At 50.8% G+C, this 27,620-nt stretch overlaps 3 protein-coding genes across 5 annotated transcripts in view; 2 read left to right on the plus strand and 1 right to left on the minus strand.

Annotated features, from left to right (window-relative positions):
- The window catches only part of LOC119524939 (putative tubulin-like protein alpha-4B), a 37,933-nt gene extending 24,235 nt beyond the window's left edge, over window positions 1-13,698 (plus strand). Inside the window, 5 exon segments of the mRNA XM_037823676.1 lie at window positions 11,532-11,754; window positions 12,539-12,687; window positions 12,921-13,058; window positions 13,060-13,332; window positions 13,334-13,698. Coding sequence (XP_037679604.1) covers window positions 11,634-11,754; window positions 12,539-12,687; window positions 12,921-13,058; window positions 13,060-13,332; window positions 13,334-13,582 — 930 coding nt within the window. The 5' untranslated portion in view covers window positions 11,532-11,633 and the 3' untranslated portion in view covers window positions 13,583-13,698.
- A 2,256-nt stretch (window positions 13,699-15,954) lies between these two features.
- On the minus strand, window positions 15,955-23,017 carry LOC119524865 (mitotic-spindle organizing protein 2B-like). The gene is given in 5 exon segments (XM_037823517.1): window positions 15,955-16,221; window positions 21,619-21,670; window positions 21,672-21,799; window positions 22,552-22,691; window positions 22,822-23,017. Coding segments are annotated over 5 exon segments (648 nt in total). The 5' UTR covers window positions 22,992-23,017; the 3' UTR covers window positions 15,955-16,063.
- Window positions 23,018-23,555: 538 nt separating this feature from the next.
- The window catches only part of SMPD4 (sphingomyelin phosphodiesterase 4), a 30,474-nt gene continuing 26,409 nt past the window's right edge, over window positions 23,556-27,620 (plus strand). For 2 of the 3 annotated variants that reach the window (XM_037823513.1, XM_037823514.1), the window contains exons 1-2: window positions 23,556-23,641; window positions 26,137-26,217. In XM_037823513.1, coding sequence (XP_037679441.1) covers window positions 23,582-23,641; window positions 26,137-26,217 — 141 coding nt within the window. In that variant the 5' untranslated portion in view covers window positions 23,556-23,581. Of the gene's footprint in view, window positions 23,642-23,832; window positions 23,843-26,136; window positions 26,218-27,620 lie in introns of all 3 variants that reach the window. The other variant, XM_037823515.1, reaches the window with a different exon arrangement.

Raw genomic sequence — 27,620 nt, forward strand, 5'->3', positions numbered from 1 at the left:
CAGTCTGGCTAGGGGCTTGTCAATCTGTTGATCTTCTCAAAGAACCAACTTTTGGTGATATTTATCCTGTCTATTGTATTTTTGTTCTCTATGTCATTTATTTCTGCCTTAATCTTTGTTGTTTCTTTTTTCTACTTGGTTTAGGATTGGTTTTCTGTTCATTTTCTAGCTTCTTCAGTTGATCCATTAGTTCTTTGATTTTGGCTCTTTCTTCCTTTTTAATATATGCGTTTAGTGCTATAAATTTCCCCCTCAGTACTGCTTTTGCTGCATCCCATAGGTTTTGGTATGTTGTATTCTCATTTTCTTTCGTCTCTATATATTTAGCAGTTTCTCTTGCTATTTCTTCTTTAACCCACTGATTGTTTAGAAGTGTGTTGTTTAACCTCCAGGTATTTGTGAATTTTCTAAGTCTCTGATGGTTATTGACTTCTAATTGTATTCCATTGTGGTCAGAGAATGTGCTTTGAATAATTTTAATCTTTTTAAGTTTATTGAGGCTTGTTTTATGTCCCAGCATATGATCTATTCTGGAGAAAGTTCCGTGAGCACTAGAAAAGTATGTGTATCCTGGTGATTTGGGATGTAATGTCCTGTATATGTCTGTTAAATCTAATTCATTTATCAGATTGTTTAGGTTTTCAATTTCCGTATTGGTCTTCTGTCTGGTTGATCTATCTATAGGAGAGAATGATGTGTTGAAGTCTCCCACAATTATTGTGGAAACATCAATTGCTTCCTTTAGTTTTGCCAGTGTTTCTCTCATGTATTTTGTGGCACCTCGATTGGGTGCATAGACATTTATGATTGTTATTTCTTCTTGTTGAATTGCCCCTTTTATTAGTATGTAGTGGCCTTCTTTGTCTCTCAAAACATCCCTGCATTTAAAGTCTATTTTATCTGAGATTAATATTGCTACACCTGCTTTCTTTTGGCTGTAGCTTGAATGAAATATTTTTTTCCATCCTTTCACTTTCAATTTCTTTGTGTCCCTGTGTCTAAGATGAGTCTCTTGTATGCAACATATTGATGGTTCATTTTTTTGGATCCATTCTGCCAATCTATATCTTTTAATTGGGGAGTTTAATCCATTTACATTCAACGTTATAACCGTGAAGGCATTTCTTGAATCAGCCATCTTATCCTTTGCTTTATGTTTGTCATATATATTTTTTCCCCTCTCTCTATTAATATCCTTTATTGTACCCATACCGAATCTCTTTAGTACTGAACCTTTCTTCAAGTCTCTCTGTCCTTTCTTTGTTTCTCTGTCTGTAGGGCTCCCTTTAGTATCTCCAGTAGGGCAGGTCTCTTGTTAGCAAATTCTCTCAGCATTCGTTTGTCTGTGAAAAATTTAAGCTCTCCCTCAAATTTGAAGGAGAACTTTGCTGGATAAAGTATTCTTGGTTGGAAATTTTTCTCACTCAGAATTTTAAATATATCGTGCCACTGCCTTCTTGCCTCCATGGTGGCTGCTGAGTAGTCACTACTTAGTCTTATGCTGTTTCCTTTGTATGTGGTGAATTGCTTTTCTCTTGCTGCTTTCAGAACTTGCTCCTTCTCTTCCGTGTTGGACAGTGTGATCAGAATATGTCTCGGAGTGGGTTGATTTGGATTTATTCTATTTGGAGTTTGCTGGGCATTTATGATTTGTGTATTTATGTTGTTTAAAAGATTTGGGAAGTTTTCCCCAACAGTTCCTTTGAATACTCTTCCTAGACCTTTACCCTTTTCTTCCCCTTTTGGAATACCAATGAGTCTTATATTCAGACATTTTATATTATGTATTATATCCCTGAGGTCCGTTTCGATTTTTTCAGTTTTTTTCCCCATTCTTTCTTTTATGCTTTCATTTTCCATTCTGTCATCTTCTAGGTCACTGATTCGTTGTTCAACTTCCTCTAGTCTTGTACTGTGAGTGTCCAGAATCTTTTTAATTTGGTCAACAGTTTCTTTAATTTCCATAAGATCATCTGTTTTTTTATTTAGTCTTGCAGTGTCTTCTTTATGCTCCTCTAGGGTCTTCTTGATATCCTTTGTATACTGTACTGTGGTCTCATTGTTCATCTTTAGTTCTTTGAGGGCTCTAGGTGCTGTAGTCTCTTCTGATCTTTTGATTTCGGTGCTTGGGCTTGGGTTATCCATATCATCTGGTTTTTTTCATATGCTTTACAATTTTCTGTTGTTTTTGGCCTCTTGGTATTTGCTGAACTTGATAGGGTTCTTTTAGGATTTGTAGACCAATTGAAGTCCTTATCTCTAATTTATCAGCTCTACAGCTTCGTGGAGTACACTTTCTCTAACTAACCAGCAGGTGGCGTCCACGAGCCACCTGTTCTCCACAAGCCAGTTCTCCCCTGCTTTGCCTTTGTGGTGAGTGGGGGAGTGAGTCTTGTGGGGTCCAATTGGTGTACCAAGCTTGCGTGTGTGGTTGGTGTTGCCCGCCCTGTATATGGGGCGTGTTTCTGGGGTGTCAGGGAGGGGGGGTGGCTCTAACAATCAAATATCCCTGGTGATCCTGGAGTTTTAAAGCTGCTGCAATAGTCTAATCCTTCAGTTCAGTGCTGCCACAGTTTGTCTCTGTCACTGACCCACAAGTCCTTGGTATTGGCGTATGGCTTCTGAGACTTGTGAGTAGCTCCCTCTTCCAGGCTGTGCACCCCCTGGTCCTCTGTTGAGGGATGACTGTGCTGTGTCACAGGTGAGTGCTGTCCCCCCCAGGGCAGTTCTGGGCTGCTGGGCTGTGTAGGGAGGCTCCCAGTCTGCTGAAATGATGGCTGAATGGGGCTTTGTTAATTCACACTGCTCCACCTTCCCAACTCTGGGACAATCAGCTGAGGTTGCAGGGAAGGCTAATGTACATGCCCAGTTTTGTGGTGTGTGCCTGTTATTTGAAGCACTTCCATCACACTGGGTTGTCTGGGGCAGCTCTGGGCTATGGGGTGGCAATGGGCAGGAGTGTTTCCTGTCCACCAGATGATGGCTGTGAGTGGACACCCCCCTTTTCTTGGGTTGTGGTGTTTAGTGAATTTTCTCAGCCACTGGATTATTGCCTTTTGTCTCAGAGCTCTCTTAGTTCTGCTCTTGTCTTGACCTGCCCAAATTGCAAGTCTTTGAGGCTTCTGTATTGGGCTTCTTAGAGTAATTGTTTTAGAAAAAAAAAGGATTAAAAAAGGGGGGGGGCCTCCTCACAGATCTGATGGTTATTGAAATGCTAAGAGACAAAGCAATTAGGGCCATTAAGGAAAGGTCCACAGGGCAGAGAGATCAGCTTTTTTTCGGGATTTGCATATGAGCCTCAGGGCCTGAGCTCTGCCCTTCCCCTTTCTATGTTGACCAGAACTCCAAAAATCCTCCGCTTTTATTTTGGAGTTTTCGTGCTGTTTTTTTTCTATGTCTGTCTCTTCTCTGCTGGGCTGGCTGCTCTCAGATTCTCTGGTGTCTGGTCTCAGTCTATCTATGGTTGGAGTTTGGATCAGTAGAATGAGTTTCCAATAAGAGCTGCCACTGCAGTTCTCCCTTCTCCTTCCCGGAGCTGACAGCCCCTCCTCCCACGGGACTGAGCCTGGCAGGGAGGGTGCGGGTCCCCTGGCCACAAAAACTTACAGATTTCGCTGATCTCAGCAGTTCCACATGTTCATGAGTGTTGTATGAAGTATGCCCAAAGTCAGATTGCTCTGTGGTGTCCAGTCCACGCAGTTCCTGGCTTTCTACCTACTTCCTGGAGAGTAACTAAAACATACAGCTCACCAGTCTGCCATCTTGCCCCACCTCCAGGATCTATATTTTCTAAACAATGTAACTTCTACAGTCAGTTTGTTCAAACACCACAATTACATAGAACTTTGAATAGGGAGTGAGCTGTGGTAGGTCTGTATAGGTTAGAGTGAAATAGCAACACATCCTAAAGTAATTTGGACGGAGAATCAAAATATATATACAGGTCCCCCCTGAGGAGCTGGGGGAGGATACAGAGGTGTTGGACTTCCTCACCTGGATTGTTGCTCATGTTCTCACAAACATTGAGGACTGACGGCTTGATGTGCTGAGCCCTCTGTCTTGGGGTGGCCCTGTGAAGCTTGTTACTGCAAGGGAGAGGCTAAACCTGCTTATAATTGTGCCTAAGAGTCTCCCCTGAGTGCCTCTTTGTTGCTCAGATGTGGCCCTCTCTCCCTCTAACTAAGCCACCTTGGCAGGTGAACTCACTGCCTTCCCCCTACGTGGGACCAGACTCTCAGGGGTGTAAATCTCCCTGGCAATGGAGGATATCACTCCTGGGGGTGAATCTAGACCCAGCATCGTGGGATTGAGAACATCTTCTTGACCAAAAGGGGGATGGAAAATGAATCGAAATAAAACCTCAGTGGCTGAGAAATTTCAAATGGAGTCAAGAGGTCACTCTTATGGACATTGTTATGCACTATATAGATAACACTTTTTAGGTTTTGATGTATTTAGAAGTAAATACCTGAAATTATCAAACTCCAACCCAGTAGCATTGACTTTTGAAGATGATTGAATAACATTGTACTTACAAGGGGTGACAGCGTGATTGTGACAACCTTGTGTATCATGCTCCCTTTATCCAGTGTAAGGATGGATAAGTAGAAAAATGGGAACAAAAACTAAATGAAAAAGAGGGTGGGATGGGGGTGGGGATGATTTGGGTGTTCTTTTTTATTTTTATTTTTGTTTTATTCTGATTCTTTCTGGTGTAAGGAAAATGTTGAAAATAGATTGGGGTGATGAATGCACAACAGTATGATGGTACTGTGAACAGTTGATTGTACGCCATGGATGATTGTAAGGTTTGTGAATATATCTCAGTAAAACTGAATTTAAAAAAAAGATACCATTTAACATAGACAAATGATTCCAGGAGATAATGTACATGAATGTTTTGCAAAGTACAGGTACTCATACAAATGTGTAGCTAAGTATGGTTTCCACGGTGTTTTGGTTTTATTTGGTTATTTTTGCAAGGCTCTGAGAAATAAAAACTAGTGATATAACTAATGATCTTTTCCAATAGCACCAAAGGAACTTACAGGGAGAGCAGAGGTAACTGTCGGATAATTTTTTTTAATAATTCAGTTTTATTGAGATTTATCCACATATGTTGCAGTCATACAAAGTGTACAGTTGACAGTACCACCGTATAGTTGTGCATCCATCACCAAAATTAATTTTTGAACATTTTCATTACCACACACACAAAAGTAGTAAGAATAAGAATTAAAGTGAAAATGAACAATTAAAGTAAAAAAGAACATTGGGTCCTTTTTTTTTTTTTGCCCCCATTTTTCTATTCATCCATCCAGACACTGGACAAAGGGGAGTGTGAGCTGCATGGCTTTCCCAATCACATTGTCACCCCCTCATTCAGATAATTTTTTAAGCTGTAAACTTATCCAAAGCATAAAAATACCACGGGAGATCTTAAGGATCCCAGTAATCAATGAATGGAGTAACTAGAAATCTGTAACATTCACAGGCTAATTACACATCCACCAGATTCCTCCTCCGAGTGGGAGTATATCACATCTGACTTCTCTCCTATCTGCAGTCACATGTACCATGTGACAGAGAAGTCGCTGGGGAATACCAAACTCCGACTATAAGACAAGATCAGAGTTAAAGGCAAGTGTATAACCAATCACGTTCACATACAAGCTAGGGAATGAAAGCTTTTGGTCCTGTATTCCCAGGAAATCTCAACTTGTTTCTCATCCAATGAATATTTTCACATTGTACTTTGCTACCACAAACTTAGTGGGTGTACATTTTTTTTTTTACTTGTGAAGTATAACACATATGCAGAAAAGTGATGACTTTCAAAGTATGAGTTAAGTAGCTGTAGAGCAAATTTTGAAGCATATGTTACAGTTACGGGTGTACGTTTTTGAGTCGATTTGTCACTAAAAGATTTGAGTTAGGAGGTGGAAAGAAAACAGTATGTGTCGATGTATTTTAAAAAAAAATCTGTTCAGGAAAAAGGACCTTGCTGTCAGCTTCCAGTTCGCATGGAGGGACTGTGAGGCCAAGTCTGCCCACTTCATTTCTTGTTCTTCAACAGCCGTTGTCTTGTCCAGGCTCAGGAAGCTCACTCAGTGGTGTTGTCACGTCCTCTTAGGGCAGCTTGTCTTCTCGCCAAGTGTCACCCGTCACTCCCAGATCCCTCCATCCCTGCGCCTCACCGTCCCTTCTCCTGCAGTTCTGATCGCGTCAGATCCGCACCTGCCTGGCCGCAGCCGTTTCCGCCGTCCCACCCTTTACTTTCTAATCTGTCTGTGGGTTTCTTGTAGATAGCATATACTTAAAAAAAAAAAATTCTGACAAGCTGCCTTTTATTTAGGTATTTACTTCTCATTTGTAATGACATTTAACGTGTTTACTGATATATTCAGGTTTAAATCTACTAGTTTCCTATTTGTTTTCTATTTATTCCATCTGTTTGTTCCCTTTTCCTTTTTCTTTCTTTCTTTGTATTAATTGATTATTTATATGAGGTCCATCTTGTATCCTTTATCCTTCAAATACCTCTTCATTTTATTTTATTCCTGGTGGTGGTTTTAGGGATTGTAGCCTGCTTATCTAACCTACACATTAAGTTCAAGCCATATTCACAACAGAATACTTGCATTTGCCCTGCTGGGCCTTTGTGCTATTGTTTGTCGTATTTTACTTCTACATGTGTTTTGAACTAAACAGTATGCAATTATTTTTGCTTTAAACATTCACTTATATTTGAAAGAGATTTATAAATTTTGATACTCTTATATTTGCCCACATTTTTAGCATTTTCGTGTTCTTCATCTGTGTAGTTCCACGTTTCATTCTAGTATTACTTTTTTTCTGTGTAAAGTAATTCCCTTGGTGTTCCTTGTAGGGTGATCTGCTAATGATTTATTCTCCCAGCTTCTGAATGCCTTAAAAAGTCTTTATTTTACCTTTCAAAAAAAAAAAAAAAAAAAACACCAAAACTTTAATGAGGTACAGACATAAAGTACCCATTTAAAGTGTGTAGTATAATGAGTTTTAACCTATATTAACATATCCATAGTCATAATCCATGAAGCCCTCGGCACAATCGAGACAATGAACGTATCCGTCACTCCCCAGCGTTTCCTGTGCTGTGTCGTCCCTCCCTCCTGCCTTGAATATTCTATAAATGGAATCACAGAGAATGTACTCTTTTTTGTTCATTTGCATTCTTTCACCCACCATAATTGAGATTCCTCCATGTTGTTGCACGTATGGATAGTTCCTTTTTACTGGAGAGAATCACTTTCCTCTTTGAAAGATATTTCCATTGAGTGTAAAATTCTAGGTTACAAGACTTTATGTCTGTTGCCTCCGTCTCTTCTGGCTTGCGCTGTTCTTGATGAAAAGGCGGCTTTCATCCTCATCTTTTTCTTCCTTAGGTAACCTGTCTTTATTCCTTGCCTTGTTCTCACTGGTTTTAGACAATTCAATTGTGATGTGCCTCGGTGTCATTTTCTTCATGTTTCTTCTACTCAGGGTTTATTCAGCTTCTTGGATCAGTGAGTGTATAGTTTTCATGAAATTTGGAAATTTTTCATCTATCCATTCCTTTTTTTAATCATATTTTTAATTATAGAATGTAACATACGTACATAGAAGTAATAACTTTCCAAATGCAATTTAAGAAGTAGTTAGCAAATTTCAAAGAATATTATGGGTTACAGTTTCCACAGTTTCAGTTATTCCCTTGCTGTGAAATATAACATGTGCAAAAAGGTAATATCTTTTAAAATATGACTTAATATAAGTAGTTATATAGGAAATTTCCAAAAATGGTATGAGTTACAGTACCATATTTTCAGTTATTTTCTTACTTGAAATATAGCACATATATGTAAGAAAGGAATAAGTTTAGCTTTCACATAGAGACAGCATGGAATAAGGAGGCAAAACCAGTTTAAACAAGCCCCAGACAAAGAGAAGAGAGAATCTGCCTGCTCCTTATATGGAAAAGTAACCATAGTTACTGGAATGTAAAGAGATATGAGGTAAAATCAGAGGCGGGAACTCACAGCAAAAAAAAAAAAATTGAGGGGGATTGGTTGATCAGTTCAAAATCTCAATAATGAGCTCATTCGCTCTCTGGGATTGGCTGATCATTCAGAATCTCAATAATGAGCTGGTTGGCTCTCTGGGATTGGCTGATCAGTTCAAAATCTCAGTATTGAGCTAGTTGGCTCTCTGGGATTGGCTGATCATTTAAAATCGCAATAATGAGCTAGTTGGCTCTCTGGGATTGACTGATCAGTTCAAAATCTCAATAATGAGCTAGCTGGCTCTCTTGGATAGGCTGTACAAATTAAAATCTCAAAAGATGAATTAATTAGTATTCTCAGATAGGCTGTAATCTCTGTAGTACCCAGTCAATGGGGAAACGGGAGGGACTTGCGAATTAGGAGTAGGAGATTTAAAGATCGCCATTCTCTTCCTCTGGCGCGCCAGCCTTCCACGTGTTTGGCTGGACGCCCTATCTTGCAAGATTGTAATAAATTCTTTTCCCCTCCAGAACCGAGTGAGCGTTTATTCCCTTACAGATACCGCTTTATTTCTGACAATATACAAATTACAATTTAACAAGTAGCTACAGAACAGATTTGAAGGAATGCTATGGGTTACAGTTCCACCATTTCAGTTCTTTCCTTCTAGCTATTCTGGTACCCCAGCAACTAAGAAAAAGAAAATTTTATAGAGATTCAGCATTCATCATCCTTTGTTAAATTCCATCTTGTCTGTTGCTCCCCCTGCCTCTAGTTTAATCACTTTCTCGATCTTCAGGGATGTCTATGCAGTGACCACCCTAACCTGTTCACGTTGAAAAGGGGTGTCAACTTTCTGATATCTATTCACTCTTAAAACATTTTTTCTGTCCCCCTCTCTCCTAATCCTCCGAGGCCTCCCGATTGCACACGCAGTCTACGGCTTGAGGTGGCCCCAGCGATCACTGATAGTCTGTTCAATGTTTTCCCCTCGTGTTTCATTTTGGGGGGTTTCTATGGTGTCTTCAAGTCTTCAAGTGTTTTCTTCTGCACTGATCTGCCGTTCATCCCACTCAGGGTATTTTTCATTTTAGACATTGTCCTTTTTGCCTGTAGCAGTTTGGTTTATGTGGAGACAGAAAGATTCCCTGGCTTGATAGGTTATACAGGGGGGCCACTTGCTAAGCTTTGGGAGCCCGAAGGCGGGCACCAGGCTGGGAGAAGGCCAAAGCTTTGCATGCCTGAAGGCAGGCAATTTAGATAAGGGTGAAGTCCCCAGGCTCCTTCTGTGCTCCTGTCTCCTGCTGTCTCCCGTCTAGCCCCAAAGACATTGTCCCTTGAGATCAAAAACATGCAACCACACCTTATGGCTTTAGAAAAAATACACCCTCCCTGAAATACCTGAAAACAGTCACCTAGGAGACTACCTTGTATGCTATAAAAACCTGTAGGAATAAGTAGAATACAACTTTCTTTTGCATGAACACAGAGACGGAGTCGGCTCCCTTCTTTCACAGGTTTAGGTCTGTTTCATTTTATCCTTGTCTCTCACTCTCATGCTTCCCTCTACCTTCTCAAACATACAGATAAAAATATAGTAGTTATTTGAATGTCCCTGTCTCCTTATTCTTTCACCTCCGTCATTTCTGAGTCTGTTTTTGTTGATTGCTTTTTCTCTTCATATGGTCATATTTTCCTGTTCCACTTTGTTTTTTGTGGTTTTTGTTTTTTTTTTTTTTGAATACCTGGTTGGATTCAAGACATTATGAGTTTTACATTGTTGGGTGCTAGATTTTTTGGTATTCCTTTAAGCATTTTTGCTCTTTGGATGCAATCAAGTTACCTGGAAACACTTTGGTCCTTTTGCAGCTCATTGTGAAGCTTTCTTAGGTGGGTCTGAAACAGCCTTTAGCTTAGGCCTCATTCGGCTGAGCCGCTGAGGGGGGCCCTTCTGAGACCTCCGGACAGAGCTCTGAAGCTAGGCCGTCCTCCCGCTCTGATGGAACAGGGACACGGTCTGCTCCAGCCCTACGGGACGCGCTGCAGGGATCGTCCTGCTGACCCAGCCTGGCCCACAGTGCTCAGCTGGAGACGCACGTGGGACTCTCCGCAGATGTCTGGAGAGTTCCGTCTGTGCCGCCCTCCCCTCTGCCTCCGTGAGCACCGCATTTTCTCCTCAGCTCGGGGATGGCTGAGCTTTGTTTGGGTGTCTCCTCCCTCCGCTGCATCCTGGAAGCTCCCCAGGCAGTGGCTGGAGCAATTCCAGGGCTCACTTCCCTGGTTTTCTCTGCACTGAGGAATGGGCTGTCTTCTGTTGTCTGTTGTCCAGTGACTGGGAACTGTAGCTTTGTATATTTTGTCCAGTTTTCTAAGCTGTTGCTTAATGCAGGGTGGTAAATCTGTTCTCTGGATGGCAACAAAATTGCTTGACTGTTTATTTTATATTTTGTCTCAGGGGGACAAAATTACATTATTTAAAGGAATAGTATAAGTAAACTTGGTGGATGTTGATCCGGCTTCTAGAATAGGTCAAGGTAAAGCCAGCGTGCACGCACTGCCGCGGAGACCCAGAAGCCGGCCTAAGGCTCAGCGCTCGTCATCACTGTCTCCCAGGGTGTGCTTCCCAGAGAGACGCTCGGCCAAGCCAGATTGGGGGGCAGGGGGTGGGCATCCCGCACAGATGGGGTACTGCCTCACCCAGCTCTGTGATGGGCTTCGCCTGCTCGCTCACTGGAGTCTCAACCCAGGTGGGGGTTGTGTCAGTGGCCAGTTTGTGAGTCACCCTTTCTTCCAAGTGTCACACACCCCCAGTCGTGTGTGATGTCCTGATGTCCTGGAGGGAGATTCAGCCACCTTGTTGTTTCTGCAGCCCCATACATTTCTCAGCACGTCCCCTGTCCTCAAGAGATTGGTGAAGGAAATACTCGGCAAGGCTCTGCAGCCACAGCCTCACGGTTGAAGGAGTGAGACCCTGACAGGTCGACATGGGGGTGCAGGGCTCCAGGTGGATCTGGTGGCTGATGGTGGCCTCCGAGTCCTGGTCGTCATCCCGGTGCACCTGCAGGGGCCGTGGTTTCCTGGTGGGTGGCTGAGGAGAGGTGGCGGCACTGGGGCCCCGGAGCAGCAGTGGGGCCTTAGAGCTGTCCCAGGGCGCTGTGAGGGGCGGCCGGGCTGGCTCAGGTGGTCACCGAGGGAGGCGAGCGCCAGGCTCTGTTCGAGCACCACTGATGCTCGACCCTGCAGGGACGCTCTGCAAAGACGTGCGGCCTGTAGTAACTTGTAACATTATTACTTTGTTGCTTGTAAGATGAATTTATGATGACAGTTCTCCTGTTCCAGGTGTCTCTCCAGGTGGGATAGGCAGGTGTTCCAGTAAGAACGGTCACGGGAAGCTCCTGGGAGGCTACGTCTGAGAAAACCTTCAGAAAACAGGATATTCTACCAGTCGTCACTTGCATGCGGTGTAGCTGCGTGCCTCGGAGACCGAGGCCCCCCGTGCTCTGTCTGCAGCGCGAGTGCATCTCCATCCACGTGGGGCAGGCAGGGGTGCAGATCAGCAATGCCTGCTGGGAGCTCTACTGCCTCGAGCACGGCGTCCAGCCCGACGGGCAGATGCCCAGCGACAAGACCATCGGCGGTGGGGACGACTCGTTCAACACCTTCTTCAGCGAGACGGGTGCCGGCAAGCACGTCCCCAGGGCTGTCTTCGTGGACCTGGAGCCCACTGTGGTGGGTAGGTGCTCGGGCCCCGAGGCCACACGCTGCTCCCCGAAGCCCTCTGCAGGGAGGGCAGGGCCTCAGGGCGCAGACCTAGGGCGATTTGGGGTGCAAAACACAGACACTAGTGGCTGAGGCGCCTGCGGGAAGCCTCTCCTCGCATAGGAGGACCTGACCTGCCGAGGACGGGCTATGAAGGGGCCTCGGGCTGCGGGGTGGGTGCCGTACCCAGTGCTGGGCATGGCCTCGTGCACCATCTCCACCTGCAGGGCAGAAGTACAGGGAGGGGCAGAGTGTCCCTTGTTCCTCCAGATGAGGAGCCCGTGGTGATTTCCAACCAGAGCCACAAAGAGGGCCCTGTCAGGGACCACCCGGAGTGACAGAACATCACTTAAAGCCCATGAGACCCAGGCCACGCACGGTGCCAGTGGGACAGCCCGGCAGAAGTCGTGCTGACCGGGTGATCCTCTGGTACTTAGGGTTTGTTCTCAGTGCCCTTTGATGTAGCCGCGAGCCTAAAAGAAACTGGGATCACCTGTGTGGGAGCCGTGTGCATGAGGGAACCCTGTCTCTCTCTTCCTGGGGACTGGCTGTGCCGGCCTTTCCTGTGCATTGACCTGCCCTTCCCAGAGCCTCTATTGCACTGTGGCTCGTGTGTGGCACCGTCACGGTCTCCATGTGGCCTTCACGCTTGTGGCCCCACGGGGACCAGGTCTCCTTGTTGGAGCCGAGCAGGGCCCGAGCGGGTCCTGGGGAGTGTGGCCGGCCCGCAGGGCTCACAGGACGCCCTGTGTCTGCAGACGAAGTGCGCACGGGGACCTACAGGCAGCTCTTCCACCCGGAGCAGCTGATCACCGGGAAGGAGGACGCAGCCAACAACTACGCCCGGGGCCACTACACCATCGGCAAGGAGATCGTGGACCTGGTCCTGGACCGGATCCGCAAGCTGGTGAGGAGGGCGCCAGGGGGGCCTTGGGTAGCCACGGGGAGGGCATTTTGGCAAACCCCAGGCCAGAATTGAGTCCGAGTGATGAGCAGAGGTGTGTGCTGAAACTTACCCACGCATCTCTCGGGTCCCCTTCTGTTTCCAGCCGAGTGTGCCACACACGAGCCAGGGGTCCGTGGGAGCGGGTGGCCCTGGCCCTGCCCTGGGCGGCCGCACTCACACCCCTGTCCCCGCAGGTGGACCTGTGGACCGGCCTGCAGGGCTTCCTCATCTTCCACAGCTTAGGGGGCGGCACGGGCTCCGGCTTCGCCTCCCTGCTCATGGAGCGGCTCTCGGTGGACTACGGCAAGCAGTCCAAGCTGGAGTTCACCATACTACCCGGCGCCCCAAGTCTCCACGGCCGTGGTGGAGCCCTACAACTCCATCCTGACCACCCACACCACCCTGGAGCACTCGGACTGCGCCTTCACGGTGGACAACGAGGCCATCTACGACATCTGCCGCCGCAACCTGGACATCGAGCGGCCCACCTACACCAACCTCAACCGCCTCATCGGGCAGATCGTGTCATCCATCACGGCCTCCCTGCGCTTCGACGGGGCCCTCAACGTGGACCTGACCGAGTTCCAGACCACCCTGGTGCCGTACCCCCGCGTCCACTTCCCCCTGGCCACCTACGCGCCGGTCATCTCCGCCGAGAAGGCCTCCCACGAGCAGCTGTCCATGGCAGAGATCTCCAACACCTGCTTCTAGTACGACCCTCACCACGGCACGTACATGGCCTGCTGCGTGCTGTACCGGGGGGACGTGGTCCCCAAGGACGTCGACGCGGCCATCGCCACCAAGACCAAGCGCACCATCCAGTCCGTGGACTGGTGCCCGACCGGGTTCAAGGTAGGAGCCGGGGGAGGGTGGCGTGTTGCCGGGCAGGGGGCGACTCGCCTGCAAGGTCGTGCCGTCCCCGGGGGCCGGGCCTCTTCAGGGATGGTCTGCCCCGTCTTTCAGGCTCCTGGTCGTGAGAGAGTGAGCCGTAAGGGATGGTTTATCTGAGGGCGTCTTCTGGGCTTCTTTCCTGAGGCATCACAGTCTATCCAGCCTGTGGTGATCATTTAAGTGCAAAAAATGGGAAATATTCATACTGTGGACAGTGGATTGTATACCATGGATGATTGTACGGTGTGTGAATGTATTTCAATAAAACTGAATTTAATTTAAAAAAATGGGAAATATTCTGAAAGAGTTTTGCATCTCTTTTTGGCGTAGAGTTGGTGTGGGAAACGTAGGTTGAACATAGCCATGTAGGAATTTTCAGGACATTTTCGTGATTTGGGTGGATAGTGTATATGTTGGAAATTGGAACATTTTAGACGCTGATTGCTGTCACTGAATCTCACTTTGCTCCTTTCTTTTTGATTCATCCTATATAATTTTTGATTAAATTAAAACCATCACGGGCTTCTCTGAAGGAAGCGGCAGCATCGTCCCTCTCGGGTGGCCTCCCAGCCCCGGCCTGCGTCTGCCTTCCCGTGACGCGCGATGGACCCTCCTGGGGCTTCCAGCCCTGGGAACCGTGACCCCCGAGCCCTGTCCCTTTCTCCTCTCTGGGCCTCCGCTCCCTCACGCCTGCCTGTTCCTGCCGCCTTGTCTGGCCGAGCCCCTCCTCGCTTGTGCCCGGCCCTGCGGTGGTTCCTGGTGCTGAGGGCGGCAGGTGGAGGGCGCAGCTGCCTGATGTTGTAAAGGACACTTTCCCCGGATGCGGCCGCACCTCTTCCCCAGCAGGTCCCCGTGGCTGCTCCCTGGGACCGCAGCCGAGTTAGGTGGGGCAGGGGCCCCATGGTCCTTGGGCCGGAAATACGTGCTGCCCGCCCCGTACGGGCAGAGTGCGCCAGCCCACCCTAGCCAATCCTGGCCACTGCCGGTGATGCCTCTGAAGACCCTCCAGTCCCGCCATTCCCTGGTGCTGAGGTGCCCCGGGCCCACCCCTGGGATGTCACGGACCCCTCCCTCCCGCTTAAGCAGATGTCAGAGCCCCTCCCGTTGCCGTGGTGACAGCAGGTGGCCCCTGGTAATTTATCTGTGACTTTGGTATATGCAGGTGCTGGTGGGCAAGGCAGGGGGGCACGGGGTGGGCGAGGGGGGCTTCCCGTATCGTGGTTGCATCCTCGGGATCCGTCTCAGTGGAAAATGTTCCAGCTACGGAGCCTGGGGGAATTAACCTCTAAGGGACAGAAAGCAGAGGTGCTTTTTTAATTTAATTTAATCCGGAGTGCTGGAGCTGGAGGACCACGGGAGGGCTTGGGTGTGTGCAGGGGAGGGTGGTGGAGTAAGGAACTTGGCTGCCTTGCCCAGGCTGTTGGGAGGCAGCCTCTGAGTCTCTGAAATTTCCCAGCATAGGAGTGTCTTTTGTCTAGTTGACACCAGATTTGAGTCGGGGTTTTGGAGCCAAGTCATGTCCACCAGCCCCCTCTGAGAGAGCGACACATGGGCACTGGCTTCACTGATCACATCGTAAGCCCAGAGTGCTTCTGTGAGCGTGCTGGAAGGGGACGCGGGGTGGCTCCAGGTGAGAGGACACAAACTTGGCCTTCGATACCCTCCAGGACCTCGCCCTAAGTCTGCTTCTGCTTCTGGTTTGTATCCTTCTCTGCCACACATAAAACCATAATGGCAACTGTAATGCTCTCCTGAGCTCCGTAGCGTGTTCTGGCTCATTACTGAACCCGATGAGGAGGTGGGAACTCAAGTTTGTGGCCAGTTGGTCAGTAAGGGTTGGCTCCGGGGACCCCGAAACTCACAGCTGGAGCCTGAGCAGGGGCTGCCCAGGGGGGAGTACCCTTAACTTGTGGGGACTGGCCCAGCTCCAGGTAGTTACGGTCAGAATAGTATTGTAGTTTTCTGGGGTCACTGCTGTCTTTAAGCAGGGGGATGCCACAAAATCCCCAAAAGGGTGGGTCACATTTCCCAGGGAAAAGGGTTACAGCTTTTAAAATTCTCATGCCAGGCATGACCCAGAGAGCAGAACCTCTAGATTACAGCAAACGTGATTCCTCTCCTGGCTAATCATTCTGTGATCTTCTGGAAGCCAGCGCCGCCCCTGCCCCTCGGCCCCCTGGATGGTCCCAGCAGGAGGCCCTGCTCCTTTCAACTTGAGCCAAAGATAAAGCCATGCTCAGGACCGGCGCACAAACTCCTAATTCTAAATCTTTGGGCCTCTTTGTAGTGAGATGACCTTTATTCAGAAGGCGACAGAAAACATCTTGAACTAGACCCTCTATTTTTCAAAAAGGTTTATTTTCCCCAGAAGGAGACAACCTCCACCTCCTGAACATGGACAACAGAGCCCTGCGGTCGCTGGGAGAGGTGTCTGTCCCCGTCCGTCCTAGGTGCTGCCCCGTGTGGGGCTTTTCCCAGGCCCGGCCCCCTTGGGCAGCCTGGTGGCACTGGGCTGTCGGGGCCGCCTCTGGCTCGATCCTTCCCGGCCACTCCGTTCCGCCAGGGCTCCGGCTCCGCCGACAGCAGCGCTGCCTCGGTTTCTCCCTGGGGGGACACAGAAGACACCGTTAGGAGCCCACACACCCCAGAGTTCCCTCAGTGAGGTTTACAGAGAGCACATCTGCCCCGTAGCGTTCTCAGCCAGGGACCCCACCAGCCCACACAGTCTTGCAGCCCGCAGCTCCTAAAGCCAGCACATCCAAGGGAATCCTTGGAAGGGGCAGAAGCAAAAGGAAAAGCCATGGGCCAGTTCAGCTCCCGGTGAGCTCAGCTCATTTACTCTTGCTCTAGGAATTGCCCACCTGTCAATACGATGCCAACAGTTAGAGGAGGGCCCCCCAGAAGGGCTGCCGGGACCCTCTGGCACAGCCACCTGCCTCCCTGCTTCTCCAGGTGCTCGCATCTCCTCCGGAACATTTACTCCTGAATCATGTCTGAGCTGCACCAGGCACACTCACAATGAAGCAGGAAGCACACTGGTTATCAAATATTTAAATCAGATCTTTGATCCTGGATTTTGGAAGTGTGCTCTCTCTGTTTTTTGTTCTAGTTCATGAAAGAACTTTTTGTACAGTTAATCATGGACAACGTCCACCACAAGATTCACTGTATATGTTCCCATGTTTTAACCTCCAACTTTCCTGGTGACATACCTGACTCTAAACTTCCCCTTTTGGAAGCTCCTTTGCACACACTTTTTGCTCCCAAACTCTTCAGCTGCCTTTGGCCATCTTTTCTGTTACATGAAGAGACTGTGAGGATCTTTTGTTATCAGTGATCTCCCCTAAGTTTCATTCTATTAATAGTTATTGATCAGCAATCTTAAAATTATTTTAAATTTGATTATAAGGACTAACCAGTACCCTTAAAATTAATTTAAAAATCAAATCGCTTTCAGTAACTCTTGTCTTCCACACACTATTATAAAGACTGCGTAGTGTCAATTGGCTCCGCTCCACCTCGGGCTCAACCTGCCTTATTGGCTGTCGCCTGCTCACAGTCCCCGTCTCTGGCCTTGATGGGGCGGCTCAAGAAACAACTCACCAAGGAGCAGGGTCCAAATTACAGCCCATTTCACAGGGAGACATCTTTGGCTCCACGTTCCAAAAGAATTCGCTTTCTAAACTGTCTAGGAAAATCGGTGACTGTAGTTCTGCAAGTTAGAAATCACACTTGAGCCTCCAAGTATTTGCACAAGCACAGCGGTCACCCCTTTTCACTCTACAGTTCAGCTTCACAGGATCCCACGATCGGTTCCTGGTGCAGCTTAAACCCCTGGCATTTCCCCCCTAAACACTACGCAGTGACAACGCAGGTAAATATCACAGGCTCAGATTTCCCTGGGTTGTGACTTGCCTACTTTACTCTCTCCTCTTTGTCGCTGCTCTTTGGGCTGTGGTGAGGACAGCCAGGAATACCAGCACTTGCTTGGACCACAGTGGCTTCAGTGTCAGTGGCATCAGCCCCCTAAGAGGGGGACAGAATGCGCTGGGCAGCAGGGATGCCTGCTTGGTCACGAGCTCTGCTCCTCCAGAGTGTCCTTGCCAGGGCTCTCTGCTCAGCTTTAACCAGGATACATGTCCCCAGCCAGCCTCTGTCCTCCTCCGTCCACAGGCCTCTATCTCACGTTTAGTCAAATAGCCTGCCCTGGGGAATCGTGAGTTCCCTGGGGGGAAAGATGCAAGGATAAAAGTGGCCCACGGGGCTGTTAAGTCCTTTTTCTGTTTCACAGTTTGCACCGTCTTGAGCAAGAGGTGGCACCTGCATTTGAGGCCCTGCAGGCTCTGCTTCCTTTAGGATTTCAAACTCGCTCCCCACGCCTCTGACACACCTAAATCCTTCCCGGGATTCCTGCAGGGACAGGATGGGCCTCATGAGAATTTCTGGAAAGTTCTTTGGGGAACCTGAGGACCCTTGCTGCCTGGTGGGGTGAGGAGGGTTACGGAGTCCCACGGTCGGAAACCTGGTGGCTCCTTCCCGCCTTCCCGCCTTTTGATTTCCTCTTGCCTCACCTCTCCGGGCTTCTACTCAATGACTTGTACACACTTGACTCAACAAAGACACAATGAAGGTTGTCCAGAGCCAACAGGAGAGCAGACGGGAACATGTGGGGGCAAAGGCGGCTCAAGTCAGCCAGCCACAAAGAACACAGACAAAGCAGAGAACGTTCCGGCACCGTTGCCACCCCTTTCTTCCAGTACAAAGCGCCAGTGTATTATGATCCTTACTGGCTGGTCAGCGGGCAAGGGTCCCATCTCCTGTGGGCTCCCCACCAGCACCCCCACGGCAGGCCAGTGGCCCTGCGGTGGAAAGAGCTGCGTGAAGCCCGGCTCAGCCACTCCCTCCCCAGGGCCTGGGAGCTGAACCAGCTGCAGACTTGGGCCGGAGGGCAGTGGTGCCAGCGGCTCCCAGGCCGGTTCCTCCTCGCCCCCTTCTGTGCCTCAAAGACCGACATCATTCAGCATTAAAATCAGGCGGGCTTCTTGGAAAGTTGGACACAGAATTACTGCAAGACTCGGGGAACCCACATCTACGCGCAAACTCACTTTTACACACAAAGCCTCTTCTACCCCAAAAGGACCAAAAGCAGCGACTCAAACAGATCCGTCCATACCAACATCAACAAGCAGCATGATTCACAACAGCCCAAAGGTGGAGACAACCCAAATATCCATCAACAGATGACCAGATTAGCAAGTGTGGTATACACTGTGGAATATTATTCAGCTATAAAAAGGAATGAAGTTCTGACAGCCTGTGACAACATGGGTGAATCTTGAAGACATCATGTTGAGTGAAGTAAGCCAGACACAGAAGGACAGACGTCGTGTGATGCCATGCTGTATTTTGGCCACATCAGACTTCCCATTTTAGTCATTTTGAAGCGTAGAGTTCAGTGGTGGTAACACACTCACAATGTCAGTTCTCTTCACTGAGACTTCTCCAGCCCCCCAAGCAGAAATTGTCCCCACCGAGCACTCACTCCCCATTTCCCACCTCCACTCCACTTTCTGTCTCTCTGGACGTGCCCATTCTAGATGATTCACAAGTGTAGTCATACGCTGTCTCTCCATCAATGGCACCACATGGGCCTCCCCTGTCTGGCTGGCCCGGGCGGGGGGCCAGCCCAGCCCCAGGCGGAGTGCCTGGCTCTCCCGCAAGGCTGGTGGGCAGGGTCTGGGGGCCCCAGCAGTGGACAGCCAGGACGGCCCATCGGCGCAGCGGGCGAGTCCCTGGGCCAGTCGAGCAGCCCCCTCTGTTCTGGCACACAGTAGGGGCTTCCTAAATGTTTCCAGAACACACACAGCTGCCACCCAGACACACGCACAACACGGACATGCCCATGCACTTCCAGCTGGGCTGCCCGTCTTGGAGCAGTGTCCACCCAGGGGTGTCCCAGTGCCCACCACAACCCCCCACTCTTACTTGGCATTGCTGTGAATTTTCCGGAACAGCACTGCCCCACAGAACTAGAGCGCAAGCCACATGTGTAATTTTAAGTTTGCTAGTAGCCACATCCAAGAGTGAGAAGAAACGAGTGAAACTAATTTAAATAATATATTTTAATTACCTGATTACCCAATATAGTCATTATTGCAGGATGCAAACGATAAGAGCAAGATGTTAACGTTCTTTACCCCATGCCAATTCTCAGGCATCTACTGCGTAGTTTATAGGCACGGCACATCTCCACTCAGACCAAACACGCGTGGATCGTGGCTCTGGAGCAGACAGCACGGTTCTGGGTGAGGCCCACGGCCTCCGTACCCTGAGCGTCACCTTACACACCACACACGGCCATCTCTTTAAAACGCTCACAGCGTCCTTAGTAACACTCAGCTGAATTTAATTTTTCCCAAGTGACTCCAGACACTCTTGCTATCACCCCACTGTGCTTTCAGGTTTCCCCCTTTTTTGCTGAGCACAAGCGAGATGACAGTCCCCTGACTGTGCAGCAGCTCAGGGTCAAGCCCCTGATTCTCTACCCTCAGTGGGGCCCTAGCTCCTGATCGCAAACAAGTCCACACCCCAAAGGCCCCCAGAAATCCCTGTCGTCACCCTAGGCCACCACCCACCATCCCATCCCCCGGACAGCTCCCGTGACACACTGGCCCGAGGTCTCTGCACTTCTGGCCTGGTGGTGGTTGCCTTTTGACCACAGCCCACTCCTGTGTGGCCACCTGCCAGCCCTGACTCCCCCAGTTCTCCCCAGACTCCCCTCCACCCCCACTGGGTCTCTCGGGATCCTCCATGTCCTCTGCTCCCAGCCCCTGCTGCACAGACTAGCAGAACCCAAGATCCGGGGCCTGCCTCCTTGTGCAGAAATTGTTCCTGTGGGGCCAGCCCTCCATTTCCTCCTGTCCCCACTCACCCTCAGAGCCCCTTTTCAGGCACATGGTGCTCCCGGTGCCACCCCCTGCAGCCCCCAGTGCCTCTCATCCCTGCATCCATCAAGATGCATCAGCCCCCACCTCCCTCTCCCCTCGCTCTGAGCAGCTGGACGTCCCTCCCCGTTGGGTTATCCTCCGCACCCCCCCTATAGCCAGTGCCCACCCCCCTTCAGCCCTGCTGTCCCCCCTCCACCCTAGACCCAGTGTCCCCTAGGCTGTCCGCTCTGTTCCCTCCTCCTTGCTCACACCCCCAGATCTAGTCGATCCCCAAGGCCTGCCCATTGAACTCCCAACACACTTCTTGATTCTCTGCCCTGCGCCTGCCAGCCCAGGCCAGGCCTGGCTCCCACCCAGGCCGGAACAGACGCCCCTGCTCACCAGTGCCTCCGCTCGCCCCACTCCATCCAGGGCCAGTCCCCTGAGGGCCACACGGCCCTCCCGCTCTGCTTAAGCTTTACTGCTGCTGCAAGGCCAGGGCTCTCAAGGTTCTGGAAGCTTCCTTGTGACTGGACAGGCTGCACTGGCCACCCCCCAGCCCTGTCTCCATCACTGTTGGCTTCTACATCCATCCCTCTCCCTCTGGAAACTCGCCCACAGATGTCCCCTTTCTGCCTTGTCACCTGCCCATGCCCACCCTGAGCCTGGCCCTGCCTGGGTCTGAGCTATGCGAGGAGGGGCCTGGTCTACAGCCCAGGGCAGAGAGGGCCTGCAGAGAGAGGCCGTGCACCAAGTTTCAGGTGTCTCCCCCAAAACAGCAAGATGGGCAATGTGGGGTCTTGGGCGCTCACACAGCTCATGGCTTGAGGGCTCCACTCAGCATACCTGGCAAGGTAGCCCCAGCTTAGGACCCCACCTGTGCAGAGCCCTGTCTCACCTACCAGGGCTGCTCGTGTCCTGGCCCCAGCCTGACCCCATGTTCTAGAAGCATCACAAACTGCCTCGGAAGGAAACCGAGCCGTGAGACTGTGCCCCGTCTCTAAACTGGGCAGCTGGGGGACCACAAAAACAAGAGCGAGCACCAACCCCCCTGAGATAAGCCAATAAACGCGACCTGTAAAAGGAGAGAACAGGCAGCAAGAGAAGCGGAAGGAACCGGGGGGGCCCCGGAGAGAGAGGCGGGTACGTGGCAGCTGGGCCGTGGAGCAGCACCGGAGAGGCCGCGGGCCGCAGGGCAGAGGACAAGGAGGGCCTGGCTGGGGGGCTACTGTTCTTGGCAGAGAGAAAGGAGGCCGCTGGAGGTTAGAGAGAGAGAGAGAGACAAAGAGAGCAGACAGAGCATGTGTCAGTGCGGAGACGGGCCTCTCTGGACAGGGGGGCCCGGACACCTGGGGCCACTCTCTCCCAGCCCAGGGGCCCGGTTTGCCCTCCACCCAGACATGCACCCCTTCCCAGGATGCCTGTGGGTGCCCATGGATCCAGCCTGGACCCCCTTCTGTTTGCCTGCGAAGTTGTGTTGTGTTTCAGAGGATCCCCAAAAGCTGTGGAGAGCAGAAGCAACTTGCAGGTTGAGTGAAAAATCAGCACCTTTCTCCCTCAGTCATCACCCCCAAGAGAGGGTGCCCCTTAAACCTGAGCCCAGAGCTCTGCTTCTCCGGTCCCCTGTGCTCTGGGAGCTCTGCATGTGCCGGGGCAGCCAGGGGCTGGGGATCTGGGCCAGGGGCTGCAGGAAGGAGCGCCTCCTTGGAGGCCGAGCATGCTGCTAAGACAGCGGCCCAAGCCATTTTGCCCCCGTGTTGTAGAATGAAGGAAGGAGTGCAGGGGTGGGGGAGAGAGCTGGGGCAGCCAAAGTCTTAGGTGCGCCCTATAGCCTTCCTGGGCTTCCCAGTGGCCTCGCTCCATCCCCGGTATCTGGAGGTACCCCCTCTCAGAGCGGCAGCCAAGCCGGGAGCAAATCTCTTAGCTGGGCCCTGCGGCTCCCGGGTGGGAGGCCCACAGACAGAGAGATCTGGCCTCTGGGCCAGGGCGCACGGGGCCCGGCTCTGACCTCGGGTATCCGGCACGCTGGATGCGGGGGCCGCGGGGTCCAGGGTCTCGGTCGCCAGCCTCTGCCCCGCACACATGGACTGCAGCATCTGGAAGACGGCGATGGGGGCCACGTTGAGCTTCAGCAGGTCCACCAGGATCCTGGCGGGAACAAACGCGGGGCGCGGTGAGCCCTCTGCCCCGGACCGGCCACCCAAGGCCCCGACTCTACCCTGGGCACCCCCTCCCCAGCCCCCAAGGAGGACAGCCGGGGCCCCCCGCGCGCGCTCACTTGAACACATCGGGGTCGATGGCGCCGCCCGCCGCCTGCGCCAGCTCGTACAGCTCCAGCTCCTCGGTGCTCAGCACCTTCTTGCGCCGCAGCGCCAGCTTCTGCAGGGCCGCCTCCAGCCCCGGGGGCGCCCCCGGCCCGGACCCCGCGCCCCCCGCCGCCGCCGCCATCCGCGCGGGAAGCTACGCCCGCCCGCCCCGCGCGCCCACAGCGCCCCCTGCCGGCCCGGCCTCGCCGCGGCCCGCCGCCCCGCCCGCCTAGGCCGCCGCGAACCCCTTCAACCGCGGCCCCGGGGCTGGGGGGTCCCCGATCGCCCGCCGTGCGCCCGGCGGGGTGTCCGGCATCGCGGGGGCCGTGGCGGGCCGCGCACCCCCGCTTCTTGGCGACCGCGGCCTCCCCGGCCAGGCCGCAGGTGGCGCGCCCGCTTGGGTTTCCGCGCCCGGCATACAGCAGGTGCCCAATAAGTGCCGGTCGGGGGAGGGGACGTGGACGCCCCGCGCGCGATCGGCTGTTCCGCGCGGGTTCCCCGCTAGGCGGCGCTCCTCGCGGGCGGAGGAAACGACCTCTGCTGACGCGCACGCGCACTCCCTGCCAGGCGGGAGGAGCGCGGATGTCCCGCATCGCGCACGCGCAATCAGAGGCAGCGCCCACCAAACCCGGTGGGTCTCGGCTTCGCGCACGCGTATTTGGAGCTTGGCGTTAGAGGAGGGAGCGGCGCGTTTCCCGCCAGGCCACGGGGCGGGACGCCGCGCGCAGCCTGATGACGCCATCGCGGCTCCCCGTGTCCGAATGGCGGCCTGCGGCTCTCAGGGCCTCGCGGGTGAGTGGCGGGAGGCGGGCGCGAGTCGGCCCCGCGCCCTGGCGGCTTTCCTGAGCCCCGGGCGGGCGGCGGCGGGTCCCACCGGCGACTTCGGGCCGGGCCCCGGCGTCTCTGCCCGGGCTGGAGCGGGCCCGCGGCGGGGACGCAGGCCGAGGCTGAGCCTTCATGCTGCCCTTCCGCGCGGCCCGCAGGCGGGTCCCGGTAGGTGCTCCGTTAACGATCGTTGAACGAGTTGGGGGAAGGAGAACTAAGATTTAAAGTTGAGCCCGGGGCTCAACAAGCGGTGTGGGAGGACGAGCCGAGTGGGAGGCCCGGCCCTCCCTCTGGAGCGCGACTTCTCGGAGCTTCCATTGCTTTATCTGCAGCGTGGGGGTCGCAGTGCCAGCTTCCCGGGACACATGTGAGCCCCAAATGGGGGGGCGTGCTGCTGCTTCTCGGAGAGCGGGAGGCGCAGCCAAAGGGGGGCGTTGACCGAGGGCTGCCGGCTTCAGGAGAAACCCCGCAGCGGGCTCTGAAGCGCTCCAGAAGAAAGTGGGTGTTGTAAGGGCAGGATGAGCTGACCGCTTGGTGCGCGGCCCCAGAGGGGTGTGGTTGGGGGGGGGAGCGTGGCCTCGGCGGTATCAGGAAACGGGGCTCCTGGAAGACATGATGGTCTCTTGGAAACATCCCTGGTTTGGCGCCTCTGGGCCTCGTTCCTTCCGTCGCTGCCTTTGGAAGCTTTCTCTGAAAAGGTGCCGTCACCTCCCCATCTGTAAGGCTTTGCCTTTTTCCAGTTGTCCAGGATTTTATGCTGCTTTGATCCTTTCAGAGTAGTACACAGTGTTTCTCTCGACCAAGTGGTTCAGAACTGAGGCATTTTATTTGTCTTAAGTCTTCTTTTTTTATTTAACGTTTTTTATTATGAACTATTAACATATACAGAAGAGTGGCAATGTTTGAAGTATGATTTAACAAGTAGTTAGCAAATTTCAAAGAATGTTATGGGTTACAGTTGCACAATTTCAGTTATTACCTTATCGTGAAACGTAACGTATACAAAAAATGTGATAACTTTCAAGGTACGATTTAAAAAGTTATAGAGCAAATTTCAAAGAATGTTGTAGGTTACAGTTTCACCATTTCAGTTATTTCCTTCTAGCTGTTCTAATACCTTAAGTCTTCTTTTAAATTGAAATTGGTAACCAGCTTAAATTGAAAATTGAAAAAAAAAAAGAGGGGGCATTGTTCCTACTGCCAAATGGCAGAAATGGATGTCTTCTCTCAACACCCCAACTTCCTATACCACCTCCTTGCACCCTGCCCGTGACCTTCCCCACATATGCTGTCAGTTGCTGCCTTGGCACCTTCACCCATATACAGCAGACAAAGCGGCGCCAGAAAAGCCACCACTCGCCCATCAGTGGGACTTGGGCAGGCTTCCTGTTTGTCCAGTCCAGGTCTGGATATTTTCTGTTTCTGTCTTGGGTGGGCGGGAATCTGATGGGCAGCTTGTGTTTTTCTGATGGCCAGTTCAAAGGCTCCCTTAGCAGAACTTGCCCTTCCCCTCCATCCATTCCCCTAGAGCACAGGTAATATAGAGAGTGTTTACCTGCCTGCCTCAGGGATTTGCCAGGAGGTCTGTATCTGAATCTTGGCTCTGCCATTTATTAGCTAGGGCCAGTGACTCCCAGTCCTCTCCTTACAGAGTTGTTTTGTAGGGTGTGTTTTCTGTTACTCTAACAAACTTAGAAGCTTAAAATAGCACCCATTGATTACCTTACTGTTAGGTAGTCCAGGTGGGCTCTGCTGAGAGCATCACAAAGCTGAAATCAAGGTGTCAGCCAGCTTTGCTCTTACCTGGCAGAATCTAGTTCCTTGGGATTGGAGAACTAAGGTCCCCATTTCCTTGCCGGCTGCCAGCCAGGGGCTGTTCTCTGCTCTGAGAGCCACCTACCTGCCTTCCCAGGTGGCCTCCTTCATCTTCCAAGTAGCAGCTGCACTTCAAGGCCCTTTGCATTTCTCTGACTTCCCCTTCTGTTATGAGCCAGAAAGAATGCTTTGCTTTTAAAGGATTTGTGTGGTTGAATCAGGCCCTCCCTGGACAGTCTGTAGCTTAAGGTCACCTGAGTTGGGTCTTTAATTACATTTGCAAAATCCCTTCCCAGCAGTGCCTAGATTAGTGTTGGATTGAATACCCAGGAAACAGGAATCTTGTGGGGGCTATTTTAGAATTCTGCCTACTAGGAAGGATTAGAGGAAGAAATACAAGGAGAGCCTTTAGGACTGGATTTTGTACATAGTCAGTGTGCCCAGGTGTTACCAAGGATTCCCCACTACAAACTCGGGTCCACAGCTGGCCGTGCACGTCCGCACTACACAAGACTAGTATTTCTCTAAAACACAGGCTTTGACAGTGCAGTGCGTGTGGAGTTACACCAGCGTTCTCCTGGGCATCGGGAAACTACATATAATTCTGTTGTGTGGCAGGTGTTGATTCCGTCTTTGTTTTTCCGCAGTGGTTTTCTAAGACGGCCGGTGTAGACTCTCCCCGGGAGGCTGCCATGGCATTTCCACATTTCCAGCAGCCCAGCCTCCTGGTAAGTATCAGTTGTCTGCGTGGATATCTGTGTGATGATAGTTTTGAAGCTGAGGGGGTTGCGTTCTTTCCATGGACCTACAGAACTCTCCAGTGGTTGTTTTCTAAAGGGCGAATGATAGAAATAACACTGACTTCGGGGTTGGAATCCTTAAGCCCCACTCTACCTCCTATTGGTATGGGGCCGTGGGTTGGCTCAACCTCTGAGCTCTGGTTTTCTCACCTGGAAGTCAAGCTGATCCAAATGCCCATTCTTCCTGCTTTCCTGGGTCTGTGGAGGAGCAAGTGAAGGGTGTATGTGGGTTTTGCACGCCCTGAAAACCGTTACACAAATAGGAGGTGGTCTCACAGTCGTGACTGTCATCAGCAAAGACAGAGGGACCACCAGGGCTGTGCTTTGAGTGTGTGACCCGACGCTGGGAAGTTAGGTGAGGGGCAAGTACTGGCAACCGGGATTCTTAGTTTCAGTTCTCAGAAGACGCTTTTTTTTTTCTTCTCCATTTTTTTATTGTGGTATATAACATACATGAAAGTGTTAACTTTCAAAGTGTGATTTAAGAAGTAGAGAGCAAATGTCGAAGACTGTTACAGGTTACAGTTCCACGGTTTCAGTTATTTCCTTTTTGTGAAATATATATATAGAAGGTGATAACTTTCAACGTACAACTTAACGATTAGCTATAGAGAAAATTTCAAAGAATGTTTAGGCTTACAGTTCCACAATTTCAGTTATTTCCTTATTGCAGAGTACGACAAATGCAGAAAGGTGGTAACTTTCAAAGTATGATTTAACAAATAATTATATAGGAAATTTCCAAGAATATTATGGGCTATACTACCATAGATTCAGTTATTTCCTTACTATGAAATGTAACATGTATACAGAAAGGTGATAAAACTTTCAAAGTACAGTTTAACAAGTAGCTACAGAGCAAATTTCAAAGAATGTTATGGGTTACCATTCCACCGTTTCCGTTCTTTCCTTCTAGCTATTTAATACCCTTGTGTTCTAGTTTGCTAATGCTGTGGAATGCAAAGCACCAGAGATGGATGGGCTTTTATAAAGGGGGTTTATTTGGTTACACAGCTACAGTCTTAAGGCCATAAAGTGTCCAAGGTAACACATCAGCAATCGGGTACCTTCACTGGAGGATGGCCAATGGCATCCGGAAAACCTCTGTTAGCTGGGAAGGCACGTGGCTGGCGTCTGCTCCAAGTTCTGGTTTCAAAATGGCTTTCTCCTAGGACGTTCCTCTCTAGGCTGCAGTTCCTCAAAAATGTCACTCTTAGTTGCACTTGGGGTGTTTGTCCTCTCTCAGCTTCTCCAGAGCAAGGGTCTGCTTTCAACAGCCATCTTCAAACTGCAGCTCCTCTCTCAGCTCCTGTGCATTCTTCAGAGTGTCC

Source organism: Choloepus didactylus (genome assembly GCF_015220235.1).
Source record: "Choloepus didactylus isolate mChoDid1 chromosome 23 unlocalized genomic scaffold, mChoDid1.pri SUPER_23_unloc1, whole genome shotgun sequence".
NCBI lineage: Eukaryota > Metazoa > Chordata > Mammalia > Pilosa > Megalonychidae > Choloepus > Choloepus didactylus.